General features: G+C 40.1%; 1 protein-coding gene across 5 annotated transcripts in view; it reads left to right on the forward strand.

Moving 5' to 3' along the window:
* HMGXB4 (HMG-box containing 4) overlaps nt 1-10,133 on the forward strand; it is a 74,145-nt gene extending 64,012 nt beyond the window's left edge. For all 5 annotated transcript variants that reach the window (XM_040359556.1, XM_040359553.1, XM_040359555.1 and 2 more), the window contains one exon: nt 9,976-10,133. In XM_040359556.1, the coding sequence (XP_040215490.1) occupies nt 9,976-10,020 (45 nt within the window). In that variant the 3' untranslated portion in view covers nt 10,021-10,133. The remainder of the gene's footprint in view (nt 1-9,975) is intronic.
* Nucleotides 10,134-15,931: the final 5,798 nt, after the last annotated feature.

The following is a 15,931-nucleotide window of genomic DNA, read 5'->3' on the forward strand; positions in this document are numbered from 1 at the left end:
TAGTTAATATTCCTCCTTATCCTAGATGTGGGGTATACCCAAGACTATCTCACACATATTTTAGTGTAGGATAAAGGAACACAAGGTGCTCAGTCACCAGCCCAACAGTGCATCCACAGCATAAACAATCATAAAACTAACATTCCCACACACTGGTACAGGCTAGAGCCACGATTTTGGCCAAAATGAGAATCACGATTTTTTTTGCTTAGGATAAAGATCACGATTCTCTCACAATTCTCGTGGCGTAAAATCTTTCACATTATACAAAAAAAATTTGGGCTAACTTTACTGGTTATTTTTTTTTTAAGGTTTGTTTGGTGTTTAAGTGGTTAAACGTTCCTAATTTACATACAGAAGTTTATTTCTTTGATATAAAAGGCAAATTGATACAAAGTTTAGACTTAACATTCCACTGATAGAATGTTTTAAAACTTGGCAGACTGGCCAGACTTTGACTTTTGAGGGCTGAGAGCAGAGAGAAAATTCTCTGCATACCAAACATGGGGAAATCCTTTGTCAAGATCGCAATGGGAAAACAAAATTGCTATAACTATTCTTGACGATTAATCGTGCAGCTCTAGTACAGGCATGATGCATACAACCCCCGGCCACATATCCACATAAATCAACCACACAAACATGACACTTGAAGTATACCCTGCATTCCCAGCCATAACAACACCCTAAACCAACATAAGAGCAGGACTAAACCATACAACATATACCTACACAGTTGAATGCAACATAACCCCCTCCCCCCACACACATACAACCCCCACAATAACACACATATAGTGCCATGAAACCATGGCATATCATGCAACCAGCATCTAGACTCGCACATATACAAGCAAGAAAGCACCCACTCATGCACTGATGTCCTACATAGAAGGTCCAGAAACACCTTCAGATGCAACCTCCGCCCCCAACAGAAGCCCCCCCCCCCCACTTCTGCGCACACACACCACCAAGAATACCCACATTAGGCAGGACCAATCATCCAATATTTACATATTATGGAGATCAGTATGAACTTACCAGGTCCTATCCCGCAATGGCTGAGCATTGTCCAGCGTCATGGAATCGCCACCGGGGAAGATATCATCCTGAATATTGTCCCACCAGAAATGACTGGGCCGTTACGGATATAAATGAAGGTCTATGTAGGCTGGTTTCACATGCTGTGTGAATGTTATTACAGTTATGCTAGAATTGCTGAGACAGGTTCCCTGTTTTTCAATAACCTAGACTTGCCAACGTTCTCTGCTCATATCCATCTAAGGTGTGGTCCAGTGTCTGCCAGACTATTCCTATAGGTTCTGACATCATGAATCATAGGGTTGGGGCCTGGTTTGGCCCTTTTCAGTGTTGGAAATTGCCCACGAATACTGTTTGATGAAATTGGTGAGCACAATATTGATGTATTTATTTCTTTAGAATTGTTTTCTTTTTGTTATTGTAAAATGATAAATACTATATGTGCGATTGTAATTATATTTCTCTAAATTTAAAACTTAGATGCATAGTGAGTTTCCCTGAAGAAGCGGAGATTGAGCTCTGCGAAACGCATTGGCCACTCTATGCTAAATAATTTCCTTGTTGATTAGGAACAAGTACCTAGGCCATGTGCCACATGTTAACCACACACTAATGTGTTTTTATGACCGTTTTATTGGTGTTTATATTATAATAGAAAAAAGCGTATGAATACAATTTGACACAATTTGTATCTCTGTGCTCACCTCAGTGACAACCTCATATCTTTTAAAATCCTAGAATTCATACCTTTTGCCCTACACTAATGTATTGTTGGGCTTGTGGATTTCGTACATCTCACTCAGGATAAAACACCGTCCATCTGCCTAGAACTCTTTGGCTTACATGTTGGTTCTATTGTACAACCATGCAATAAACGCCTATTACTTTTAGCAGAGGGCGGACTGAAAGGGGCAGAGAGCGGACTGAGTGGGTGGAGAAGGGGCGGCTAGCAGGCAGAGAGCGGACTGAGGAGGCGGAGAGCAGAACAGTCCTGCTGCCGCTGCCGCCGTCTAGTTCATCAGCACTCGGGGAACATACATAAAAGCTTTCATTTGAATAGCTGTGTGTTCCCCGCCGCACGTCGTCATAAATAGCCCCTCCCCCTTGTCCGGGGATTTTGATAGACCGATAACCCGTCCCAGGATTGGACAGGTGATCTGTTTATAAAAGTGCGGCGGCGGGGAACAGACAGCTATTCAAATGAAAGCTGTTATGTATGTTCCCCAAGTGCTGATGAACTAGACAGGGGGGGCAGCTATTTTCTTGCAGTAAATCAGTGTGCCATAACTCATCCATCAGGGTTCATTGGACAAATGATTTTCACAGCAGATGCAGTGTCTGTCAGAATCGTTCATGCCCTGTAAGACCAGAGCCTGACTAAGCTGTCATTCGCTGTGCAACTTTCCATACTGGATTGGACTATTTCTCATTTAAATCAATGTTCACATGTGTCAACAGGAGGGTTTTTACAAAGGGATTGAGTGCTAATCCAATTGACTGTAATTCTCTGTTGATTTATGCCAGGAGAAGCACTAATGAATGTGATTGTGGGGAAAAGGAAGGTGCAAACTGAGCAACAAAAATGTAATTTTTGGTAAAATACTCCCAATAGGAAATCACGTCTAAAGGGGATGCAGGCCCAGCAGCTTTCCTCTTTAGTGCCCTGCAGGTGCTGTGCATTTGGGGACACATGGCTGCATTTGGGGACCCATGGACACATTTTTAAAAGAGTATCGGAAATCGGTATCGGCGTGTACATGGGAAAAAAAAGTATCGGTACTTGTACTCGGTCCTAAAAAAGTGGTATCGGGACAACCCTACATATAACCCTTAGGCTGGAAAACCTTGTTACTCTGCTTAGATGTTTATTTTTTTCCCAAGTTCAGGTCTAAATCCAGGACTTAATTACTTTGAACTTTGGATTTGCACAACTTCCAAGCCTGCATGCAAGTCCTCCTTCTCACAATGGTTGGAGGCGTGTTGGCCTTTGCAATCAATTGGACTATAAGCATTTCGGATGTGTGAGTAAATTATGTGGTGTCTAAGAGCTGCAAAGAATTTCATACTGTAATTCTGCTACCTCCTGCCCCACTATATGTGGTCAAGCTAGCCAACGTCTTCACATTGGCTAACAGACCTCCATGCTTTTCTGCGCACAACTGATCTTTCTCGCATTGCCATTATTTCTGAACAGTGAAGGTTTCAAGGTCTCTACTAAAATCTGTTTCCAGTATAAATTAAGACACATTCACCATTCTGGATCTAAAAGCACTCAGTGTCATCATTCAAGTGTATGCATTCAACATGGAGCTACCAGGTCAGACTTTGTTTTCCTCCATCTGAGAGACTTTCTGGCCCCTGTGGACATCAAGGATGCTGACTTGCTAATTTTTCTAGCACTTCAATGCTACCTGCATTTTGCTGTGGGCACACAACACTACAAGTTGCTTGCCATTCTGTTTGGCTTGCCCACTGCACCATGAGTATTAACCTAGTTGCTAGTTTCTGTGCTTGCTCTGATGCGTTTACAGGACATTTCTGTTGCCCAAAGCTCACAGGACAGTTCAAACTCTTTGGCAGTTTGGTTGGATCTTGAACCTTCAGAAGTCAGTATTTTTAACTGAATCATCCCTTGTGGAATATGTCTTCTACTTTGAAGATACTGCTAAGTCCTGAGTCTGCTCCTAGATATATTGCTCATGTCCCCAGGTTTGTTTTCTGCAGTCCAGGAGCCATCCAACTCTCCCCTTTTTGCATGTGAGTTCTGAGCTTGATAGTGGTCACTTTTTAGCTAGTCCCACATACTCAATTCCAGTCCACAGTGATGGACTTAATATTCTGGCTGTGTACAACAAGAAAGTATTATCTCTGGTTTCACAGATTCACCTGACCCAGCCAGGACCAGGTTGTTTCTGCTCGGGTCCCTCATGAATCCAGTTCTAGAGTCAGAAGAAATCTTTCCTTCCATTGGTTTGGAAGATTGTCATGATGGAATACCAGTCCAGGAGGCTGGGCAGGTGTCTGAGACTTGGTTTCCAGAGGAAACCCACTCTCTGATAAACATACTGGTTCCCCAAGTGATTTGGTTATCCCTCTCGACTTCAAGGTCATCTGATCCAGGTTTAGTCAGTAATGCCACAGTAGTGGCATACCTCTATTATCGGGGAGGAACCAGAATTTTCTAATAAATTTGTCTCTTCACCTGGAGCTGTTTCAAGTGGTTGTAAACTCTTACACACCACTTTTACCTACAGGTAAGCCTTACCTGTAGTTACTGGAAATATCTCCTAAACCTGCATGGTTTAGGAAATATTTACCATATATGCTTTCGCTAAGGTCATCGGCGCATTCACACTACAGAAAGGACACGATCGTGTCGGTTCTATAAGGCCCATGCCATGACGGTCGGCTCCCTCTCCTTTCAGGGTTTACTTCCTCTTTCAAGCCCACTGTCGCAGGCTTTGAACACTAAACACAGGTTTTCTGGATTCCAGCTTCAACAAAAAACTGGGCAAGTTTGTTTCCAGGTCCAGGGATTCTCTAGCCATAGCTAGCAATGGATGTTTTGGTGCTTTCATGGGATCAGTTCAACCTAATCTACGCTTTTCCTCCCCTGAAGCTCCTTCCTTCTCTGCTTTGCAGAATTTAGTCCAAGGGCATTTCTGTGATACTCATTGCACCAAACAGGTCTAGATGAATGTGGTACTTGGACCTCATCCAACTCCTGGTAGAGACTGTGGATTCGTCCAGCTCACTGAGATCCTTAGTTCCAAGGACCAGTTTACCTCCCTGATGGATGTTAGCTAGTTTTAATAGCTTGACTGTTGAAGCTCAGGTCCTAAGAGATGGAGACCTATGCAATTCCATTATTCCTACGCTCTATAAACCTGGGAAATCCACCCCTGGCAATGACTACCATTGCATTTGGAAAGCATACTTTGCACGGTGTGGTGCAAGTAATTTTCATCCCAGGAGTTACACCTTGTGATACTTTCAAAGTTGAAAAAAAGACACAAGTCCATCTAGTTCAACCAACATCCAGACTTTTCTCCAATCTGGTTTGGATCACCAAGTGGCCCTCTGTACTATCAAAGGCCAAGTCTCAGCTACGGCAATTCTTTTTCAAAACTGCTTGCCTCTCATTTCTTGGTTGTGGCCTTTGTACAGGGTGTACATCCACCTGTGACTCTGTGGGAACTTAACTTGGTCAACGCTTCAAACACTTATTTTTGCATATATCAGATATTCCTCTGTCCACATTTTCTGACAAGTTTGCCTTCTTTCTTACCATTACCTCAGCGAGGCTATTTCCTGAGTTGGCGTCCCTCTCTTACAGAGGACCCTAGTTCTTAGTACCCCCTTTATCACGTTTTATGTGTTCCTTTTACCTTAACCAGGTTATCGGTCTTTCATCTTTTTGTCCTGCTCTAGTACACCCTAGGGCTTTCCATTAAATGCTGGATGTGGTATTTGAGACTGTTGGCTACATCTTTCATGACTGATATTCTTTTTCCTCATTCTCAAAAGTCCCCATAAAGGACAACCTGCCTATGATTTTACCATTGGCTCAGGCAGCCCATTATTTAAGTCTTTAGATATATTGACACGGTTCCACATTTTCTTGTCCAGGTGCACATCAATAAGGGCTCATTTACACTTGCTTTGACTTCAACACATATTAAAGCACCTACAGCTTCAACGTGCTTTTGTAATGCCTCTGTGGTGCTTCAATGATGCTTCCGTGGTGCATCATTGAAGCATCATTGAAGCATCATTTTTAAAACTTTAATGAAGCTTGGCAGATGCCCTGTGTGTGTGTGTGTGTGTGTGTGTGTGTGTGTGTGTTTTGATATCTCATAGCAGCAGTTTCTTCAAAGCAAAGCTAAATAAAAGCCTCTCAACAGCTTCAGGTGCTTTAACGAGCTTGGTTATATACTTCTATGGAGGCTTTGAATACACTTTGAATCACCACTACCGCTACATGGGGTATAATTTTTAAAGCAAAGCAAGCACAGGTTGTGAACAGGACTGTAAGCTAACTATTTAGTTTAGTGACAGCTGCTTTGATTGTCGTTCAGAGTGCTTTAACCACTTCAATACCGGGCATTTTCACCCCCTTCCTGCCCAGGCAAATTTTCAGTTTTCTGAATTGGCAATTGCGTGGTCATACAACACTGTACCCCAATGAAATGTTGATCATTTTTTTCCCACAAATAGAGCTTTCTTTTGGTGGTATTTGATCACCTCTGCGGTTTATTTTTTTTTTGCTCTATAAACAAAAAAAGAGTGACATTTTTGAAAAAAAAAAAACACAATATTTTTTACTTTTTGCTATAATAAATAATTTCAATTTTTTTTAATTTTATTTATTTTTTTTAAACCATTTTTTTCCTCAGTTTAGGCCGATATGTATTCTACATATTTTTGGTAAAAAATAAAATAAAAATCACAATAAGCGTATAGTGATTGGTTTGCGCAAAAGTTATAGCACCTACAAAATAGGGGATAGATTTATGACTTTTTTTATTTTTTTATTTTTTTTACTAGTAATGGCAGAGCCACCTTGCGGCCATCATTTGACTATATGCGGAATGTGAAGCGTGTCCAATGCTGTGTTTTGAAGCAAATGTAAACAAGCCCTAAAGGTTTTGTGGGCTTTTTTTTTTTTAGCTTAAGGCCTCGGTTTTCTTAGGTTTGCATGGCAGCCACCTGGTCTTCTGTTTTACATGTGGTTCTCTAAGTTAAAATTTTGAGTCTGAAGATGTTGTAACAACTCTGTGGATGGAGCGTGGTGGGGAGATTGTGACAAGGGGAAACTAAACATATCGTGCATAGTCAACAAGTACACCTGACAAAAATCTTTCTTGAGCCATCTCAGAAAAATCTCCTCCACTTCACTTATCCTAGGGGAAAAGAAGAATTGTTGGTCAAGCCTGCAATGGGTGTTTTCGGGGTGATGAGGCTCCCTGACATATTTTCATTGAATGTTTGAGCATCGGGTTAGTAACATGTTTACAGAGGCCATGAACAATCCATAGACCGCGTCTATAGCCCTTGATGTGAGCACATATGCCTTAAAGCTTAATCATGGTTTTTAAAATTTGTGTGATAAAAGGCGAGGGGGACAATTTGCAATTCTTGATAGTACTTGAAAATTTGTGATATGGCAATTTCCTGGGCGGAATTTAACCTTTTTAGAAACGCTCGGTCTAGTGTCCTGGCAGAAAAACTGCATACATGCCCGCTGAATAGAATTTAGACTATGTAAGGAAATATCAACTGGGCGAACCCTGAATGGGTATAGCAGTTTAGGAAGCAGCATCATCTACAGGGTTGCTATCCTTCCCAGGCAGGATATTTGGTACTTCGTCCAGGATTCAAGATATTGTTTGCCATAGAAAAGGTCCATGGTTACCAGATAGGGGAGGCAGAAAGACACCCAGCAATAAGGAAAGTTATCTTTAAGTGCTCGGATTTGAACTGCTGTAAGCATAAAAATCAAGGCCATAGACTTGGAGTCGTTGGCATGCAGATCTGAGATAGCTGAAAAGTTATTTAGGATTTGGATAAGGTTAGGGAGTGAGAAGGTGGGGTTGATGAGTGACAACAGGGTAGGTGCAATTCATATGTCACATGATATTAGCACACGTTTCTCAGCCATTTTTATTTTGAGGTAAAAAATACACTTAGGTTAAGTACACAAACACAATATACTGTACTACCCATTTTGTGTAAAGTATAAAACATGAGGTTGTGTTGAGTAAATAGATACCAAACATGTCAAGCATTGAAATTGATGCATCCATGAAACGGCAGCAAACTTTGAAACCCCAAATTGTGCATAGGTGACATTTTAACAGTCTTTACAGGTTATCAGTTTAGAGTTAAGCCTTGTACACACGATCAGTCCATCCGATGAGAACGGTCTGATGGACCGTTGTCATAGGTTAACCGATGAAGCTGACTGATGGTCCGTCGTGCCTACACACCATCTGTTAAAAAAATGATCATGTCAGAACGCGGTGACGTAAAACACAACGACGTGCTGAAAAAAAGTTCAATGCTTCCAAGCATGCGTCGACTTAATTCTGAGCATGCGTGGATTTTTAACCGATGGTTGTGCCTACTAACGATCGTTTTTTTTCCCATCGGTTAGGAATCCATAGGTTAAATTTAAAGCAAGTTGGCTTTTTTTTAACCTATGGTTAAATAACCTATGGGGCCCACACACAATCGGTTTGGACCGATGAAAACGGTCCATCAGACCGTTGTCCTCTGGTTAACCTATCGTGTGTACGAGGCCTTAACCATGAATGGTGGCCCTTTCTATATTGTTCTCCAGTGTAAATACCACATTTTTGCAAAGCAATAATCATTTTCATATGTAGACACGCTTGACCCATGCTTATGTGCATGTACATTGAAGCGTGTAAACTTAGTGGTTGTAAAGCCTTGTTTTTTTTACCTTTTTATGCATTCTACAATATGTATAAAGGTAAAAAACCCTATAGGGGCACTCGCCAAGGAGGAACAGCCAGTAGGTGTAATTTGTTTGTAATTTTAACCACTTGCCGACCGCGCACCGCCGTTCTACGTCGGCAAGTTGGCTCTGCTGGGCGAGAGCACGTAGTATAACGTCCTCTCTCTCAGCCGCCACTAGGGTCGCGCACGCGCCCCCGACTCCCGTGCGTGTGCCCGGCGGGCGCGATCGCCACCAGGCACACGCGATCGCTCGTTACAGAGCGGGGACCGGGAGCTGTGTGTGTAAACACACAGCTCCCGGTCCTGTCAGCGGGGGAAATGCTGATCTTCTGTTCATACAATGTATGAACAGAGGATCAGTGTTTCCCCTAGTGAGGCCACCCCCCCCACAGTAAGAACACACAAGGGACATACTTAACCCCTTCCCCGCCCCCTAGTGTTAACCCCTTTCACTGCCAGTGGCATTTTTATAGTAATCCAATGCATTTTTATAGCACTGGTCGCTATAAAAATTCCAATGGTCCCAAAAATGTGTCAAAAGTGTCCGATGTGTCCGCCATAATGTCGCAGTACCGAAAAAAAATCGCTGATCGCCGCCATTACTAGTAAAAAAAATATATTAATAAAAATGACATAAAAATACCCCCTATTTTGTAAACGCTATAACTTTTGCGCAAACCAATCAATAAACGCTTATTGCGATTTTTTTTTTACGAAAAATAGGTAGAAGAATACGTATCGGCCTAAACTGAGGGAAACATTTTTTTTTTATATATTTTTGGGGGATATTTATTATAGCAAAAAGTAAAAAATATTCATTTTTTTCAAAATTGTCTCTCTATTTTTGTTTATAGCGCAAAAAATAAAAAACGCAGAGGTGATCAAATACCACCAAAAGAAAGCTCTATTTGTGGGAAAAAAAAGACGCCAATTTTGTTTGGGAGCCACGTCGCACGACCGCGCAATTGTCTGTTAAAGCGACGCAGTCCCGAATCGCAAAAAGTACTCTGGTCTTTGGGCAGCAATATGGTCCGGGGGTTAAGTGGTTAAAGGGGAAAAAATGTACCTTTTTGGTGTTCCTTTTAATTTGCTGATAGCCCCCTATACGATTAAATGATAGAAATGACAGTTCCTCTTTAAGGAGATATGAAGGGTCTATTAGACGGCCAAACGTTGACTTGATGGTAATAAAGCACATTTCTGGCTGCTATAGCAGCTGGGAATGTCTGTAAAAACCCTGCTACCAGTTCCATGAGAAGGATTTTACAGTAAGTAAAATATCTGTTTTTTTAACTTGTTTATTGTTATTTGTTTAATTGCAGTTAAAACCATGTACTCGCTAATACATGTTATTATGTTTGAAATATTTTTAGAGTTTAGGATAGAATGTCACTTTGTTAATCATGCATGAAAGATGTGCATAGCTGATAAATATTTTTACATTTTCTCTAGTCCAATACTTTGGATAACATCGCCTATGTTATGCCTGGCTTGTGACCGCAGAAGAGGAGTAACACAAGAGAACCTTTCTTTCTGTACAGTATTGTATGATATGTATAAAGAATATGAATTGTTTTATAACATGTTGTAATTTAAGTACCAGTTCTACAGGAAAAAAAACACACTTTTGGGGAAAAATTATTTATTCTGCAGCACAGAATCCTCTTTTGTTTTCTGTTAAGCTAATCTGTGTGTTTGCTTTATAATGATGATAATGCTGAAACAATATCTTCAGTCATGGCTTCTTTGTTTTATAGGATAATTGTAATTTTAACAAGCACCTTCAACTGCCTGAAATACTTATTTATTATACTTTTACTAGAAAGTATTAAAATCTATCAAACTGACACAAACCCATTATAGTTTACTTTATCTCTGATTCACATAAAACTGCTCTCGTAATGGCCCTCATCCAGATCTAGGAGGTTTTCTCGTTTTTGTTGTGCTGTCTATGTGCCTTTAATGTCTGAGGCATCAGCAGTCAAGGAGTATTTTCCAGAGTTAAAAAATTATTGTCCAATTATTATTATTTTCTCTTGATAAGCCAGTGCCCAAGCTATCTGTGGCCCATCTCTGCCACCTCTCTTTATAGTCTAAACTAAACATAAGCAATTGCACAATACAGCTATTCATATTTGGGGAAATGCTCGAAATTTTGTTAGATGCCAGAGAGCAGTTGGTTTATGCCTGCATGACTATGTACCCTCTAATGTTTGATCGCTTCACTTAAACTGGCGACTGTTTGCAGATGTGCCAACTACATAAAAAAGTGGGCAAAATCCCAGAAGGTTAGAAGATGTGCCAACTAGTCTAGATTCCTGTCTGAAAGAACTGTTTTTTTATTTTAATTTTTTTTATCATTTATTTTTTATTTTTTGCACTTATCAAACTAATATAACAAAACACTTTCCTATAGACAGACCGAAACAGAGCAATACTATAAAATTAGTGAACTAAAGAAAGCAAATACATACCCATTGTTTAGGATTCTGTACTTTGAGGGGTGTGTGTGTATATATATATTTGCTATTGGGAATACTTGTTTCTACCCAACCCTCATGCCACGTACACACAACTGTTTTTCATGATAAGAAAAATTTAATTTTTTTAATTGGTAATTAAAAACGATCGTGTGTAGGCTTCAGAGCATTTTTCGCGACGTGAAAAATGGGCATTCAAAATTTAGAACATGCTCTATTTTTTCTCGACGTTTTTCCATGTTGTCGTTTTTCATGTCGTCGTTTTTCATGTCGTGAAAAATAATCGTGTGTAGGCTTTAACGACGGGGGGAAAAAACGTGCATGCTCAGAAGCAAGTTATGAGAAGGGAAATTTGCATAATCAAGCTCAAAGGGTGTCACCATTCGAATGGAACTTCCCCTTTATAGTGCCGTCGTACGTGTTGTATGTCACCGCGCTTTGCTTGAGCATTTTTTTTTTCACGATCATGTGTATGTAAGGCAGGCTTGACAAGAATCACGTAGAGAAAAATGTTGTTTTTTCCATGACATTAAAAACAGTGGTGTGTACGTGGCATTAGTGTTACCTCCCCCCCCCCCCCCTCCATGCATGCTCAAATATTTAAAATTAATTAAAACCACAACTGGGAGCTGGAGCCCTCTTCAGCACCTTTGCAAGCCTGGGAACATGTATGCAGAAACCCTGTCACCAGATAAATATATAATCTTTGTTTCTTGTTTTCATTCTTCAGTTTGTAGTGGATTAAAACTTTTTTATTGTGGCTATAATAAATATATTTTTATTCATTCATCTCTAAATATTTCAATCTGGACAGTTCTTGAAAAAGAATGCATGGCTTTTTCCACTACTTTAATGCTGTACATAGGTTGGATTTGATGGACGTGTGTCTTTTTTCCTCCTCACCCATTATGTCACCTACTATGTACTAAAGAGACAAGTGTCAAATTGTAAATTACTGTAAGAAAGGACATTATATTTGCTTTTAAAGTGAAGTGATTTTCTAGGAGTATCCAGTTCAATTTGTCTTGTAATATTGGCTATTTTTTAACTTTTTATATGTTTTTAAAAATAAATTATATAAATGTGTCTCCTGACTTCTGCTTCTTGTAGTCCTAATGATTGCAACTTTATTTGCCCGTTATTCTCTCCAACGTAAAAGAAAATGATGAATCATTTATACATTGGTGCTGGACCTTTTAACTTGGGAATCACGAATAAGTGTTTTTTGTAAGCAACAGTTGTAATTTTTTATACACTGTATTTAAAAAATACAAAAACAAACATTTAATATACTGTAGGTTGACCCCATGACATTGGATTCAAAGAGCTGTAGTTTTTTTTTTGTAACTAAAGCACACAGCAGAGTTGGTTTTCTTTCGTTTGCATGGGTGAGGTGAGTCACTCCTGTTTCCTACAGTTGTATGCATAAATTTGAGAAATTCAACTTTCCAAATAGAAGAAGAATAGCCTGGAAAACGTGAAAATGTTCCTGTAAAGAGTCTCTCTCTCTCTCTCTCTCTCTCTCTCTCTCTCTCTCTCTCTCTCTCTCTCTCTCTCTCTCTCTCTCTCTCTCTCTCTCTCTCTCTCTCTCTCTCTCTCTCTCTCTCTCTCTCTCTCTCTCTCTTTCTTTCTCTCTCTCTCTCTCTCTCTCTCTCTCTCTCTCTCTCTCTCTCTCTCTCTCTCTCTCTCTCTCTCTCTCTCTCTCTCTCTCTCCTTTTAAATAAAAAGGGAGATTTCGACATAATGGCAATTGTAATAACGCCAACATGTTGTTGAACCGAAAATATAATGCCAATTATTTAGAAAAATATTTAGTTACCCCTATGGAATGAATGGTCGTTTGGTGGAGCAAAATCTGATAAGTAAACTACAAGTAAATTTTTTATCCCTCCAACTCTCTACTACTTCTGGGCTAGCGACTCAAAAAATATTAAGGCCAGGAAATGTATGTATGTGTGTGTTGCTGATGACAGATATGTCTTGGCTAGCTCTGCATCTTCCGGGAGTAAAAAATTTCTTCTGCAGAGGTTTCATCAGCAAATATTCCTAATCGGCACATCATGAGAAAGCTTGTGTTTTCCTGAACCAGAATTATTTTTGAAAGATTGAGATATTGCTTAACAAAGCACTACAACAGCATAAAAGCACATTACAGAGGACATTTTAAAGGTGATTTGGCCATTGGGGTGCAGAACTACTGTCTTAGAGACAAGTATAAACAACATGACTACAGTTGTTGAAGGTCACAAAAACTAAACGGAAGCCCTCATCGCTGTCAAATTATTCAGCTTACTCCCCTAACTGTAAAACAATATAAACACTGTGTAACTTCTTGGTATTAAACCCAAAAGCAGCAAACATTTATTATATTGCAGCTTGCCAATACTTGGATGTGATCGCTGCATTAGTTTTAATTTTTTTTTGATTTTTTTTTTCTTTTTCACCTGGTGAGCTGGCTAGTAAGTCTGTTTTTCAAAAGAACAAGCTCTCTTGAAAATTTAGCAGTTACAGGTATATGAGACAAACCATTTACTACTGACAAGGGTACATACAACGGTCAGCTTTTATTTATGTAAACTTTTTATCCCAAAAGAAAAAATAACTGTTGTAACTGCTTATAAAGTGTTAGCTGGTGTTCAATTGATCACCAGCGAGTTTGCGTGGTTTATTAAAGTGAACAACATGATGGAAGGAGAGAGATGGGTCCATCGTTGCAAAGACCAATATGATACATTTTACAACATAGGGACACATGTCTATACTATACCTAAACAGGGGCCCCAATGCTCATAGTATAATTGAAGTACTATCATATATAGATATATATATATATATATATATATATATATATATATATATATATATATATATATGAGAGAGAGAGAGAGAGGCACACACACTATTGTAAAAAGTATTGGGACGCCTGCCATTACATGCACTGAACTTTAATGGCTTCTCAGCCTTAGGTCATAGGGTTCAATATGAAGTTGGCCACCCCTTTGCAGCTAGAACAGCTTCAACTCTTCTTGGAAGGCTGTCCACAAGGTTTAGGAGTGTGTCTCTGGGAATATTTGAGCATTCTTCCAAAAGCGCATTTGTGAGGTCAGGCACTGATGTTGGACGAGAAGGCCTGGCTTGCAGGCTCCACTCCAATTCATCCCAAATATAATCTGTTGGGTTGAGGTCAGGACTGTGCAGACCAATCAAGTTCCTCCTCCCAAACTTGTTCATCCATGTCTTTATGGACCTTGCTTTGTGCACTGGTCCAATTAATTTGGTGGAGGAGGAATTGTGGTGTGAGGTTGTTTTTCAGGGGTTGGGCTTGGCTTCTTAGTTTCAGTGAAAGGAACTCTTAAGGGGGGCTGCATACCAAGACATTTTAGACAATTTCATGCTCCCAACTTTGTGGGAACAGTTTGAAAAAAGGCTCCTTTCTCTTCAAACATGATTGCACCAGTGCACAAAGCAAGGTCCATAAAGACATGGATGAGTGAGTTTGGGGTGGAGGAACACAATCCGACTATGGTGATATCACATGTGTGATACTTTCATAGCCTAGCCACATAGAGGGGCCCAAAACCCAAGGAGCTGCTTCAGGCACTCTAGGGGCATACATCACACATCTAATTTCCAACACCCACAAAATTACCACATTTTGGAAAACAAACTCCAAGATATTTTCTAAGAGGCCTAATGACCAAAATTTATACTGCTACATTTCTTTGGTAAAAATAACCCAAATCTGTGTATATTATTTGGTCTTTGTGAAGGTTATAGAGTCTACAAGCTATGGTGCCAATAATTGAAAATTGATCACACCTGATGGACTATCTAGTTTCTTGGGACAACCCCATTTAATAACCTTTGACATTCCAAGGTATTTAGCAAGAGGCATAGTGAGTTTTCTGAAGTTGTAATTTTTTTCCCACAATTCTTTGCAAAATTAAGATTTTTTATTTACAAAATTGTCATTAACAGGTTCTCTCATATGGCATATGCATACTTGCAACTACACCGCAAAGCACATTTTGCTACTCCTGAGTATGGCAATACCACGTGTGAGACTTTTTAACAGCCTAGCCACATAGAGAGGCCCAACATGCAGGGAGCATAAATTACACATCTAACGTCTTGACTAACTATTACATGTTTGAAGGCCCTGGAGCACCAGGACAATGGAAACACCCACAAAATGACCCTATTTTTGAAAAACCCCAACGTATATATATTCTATGAGGCATTACAAGTCTTTGAACATGTCATTTGTTTCCCACAAGTTTTTGGAAAATGTGGAAAGAAAATGAAAACACTTTTTTTTTTTTTTTTACAGCACTGATGGGTACTGATGAGGATCCACTGATAAGCACTCACTGATGTGCACAATTGGAGCTCTAATAGGGCCCTGTAGTGGCACTGATAAGCACTCACTGATACAAAAAAAGTCTCTTTGAGTGATAAAGCTTGCAGATCGCTTGCCCTCCTGGCCGTTGAAAGGGCCAACATAAAGGCCATCTTAAAAGGAAAGTAATTTAAAAGGAACTTGAGCCAATGGCTCGAAGGGTGCCTTAGTTGGGGCCTCCAAAACTAGGGTCAGATCCCACGGTGGAAATGTACTCATTTGCACCAGGCACATCCTCTCCCTAGCTGACAAAAATCTTTTAACAAGGGGGTCCAAGGCTTGTCTCCTGTCCAAAAATCTATATATGGGCTGCCATTTAGACCCTGAGTGTCTTAGTTTCCAGGCCTTGATCCATGCCTTCATGGAGGAAGTCCAGGATTGCAGGGATATCTTGTTGGGAAGCCTCTTTCATCTGACACCAGTCCGAAAAAATTCCCTAGACCTTGGCGTGAGTTTATCTGGTAACCGGCTTCCTACTCGGCAAAAGGTATTACTCTCTTGAACAACTCTTCTGCTGCAGGCTCTCCCT

This window comes from Rana temporaria, chromosome 7 (assembly GCF_905171775.1).
Source record: "Rana temporaria chromosome 7, aRanTem1.1, whole genome shotgun sequence".
In the NCBI taxonomy this organism is placed as follows: domain Eukaryota; kingdom Metazoa; phylum Chordata; class Amphibia; order Anura; family Ranidae; genus Rana; species Rana temporaria.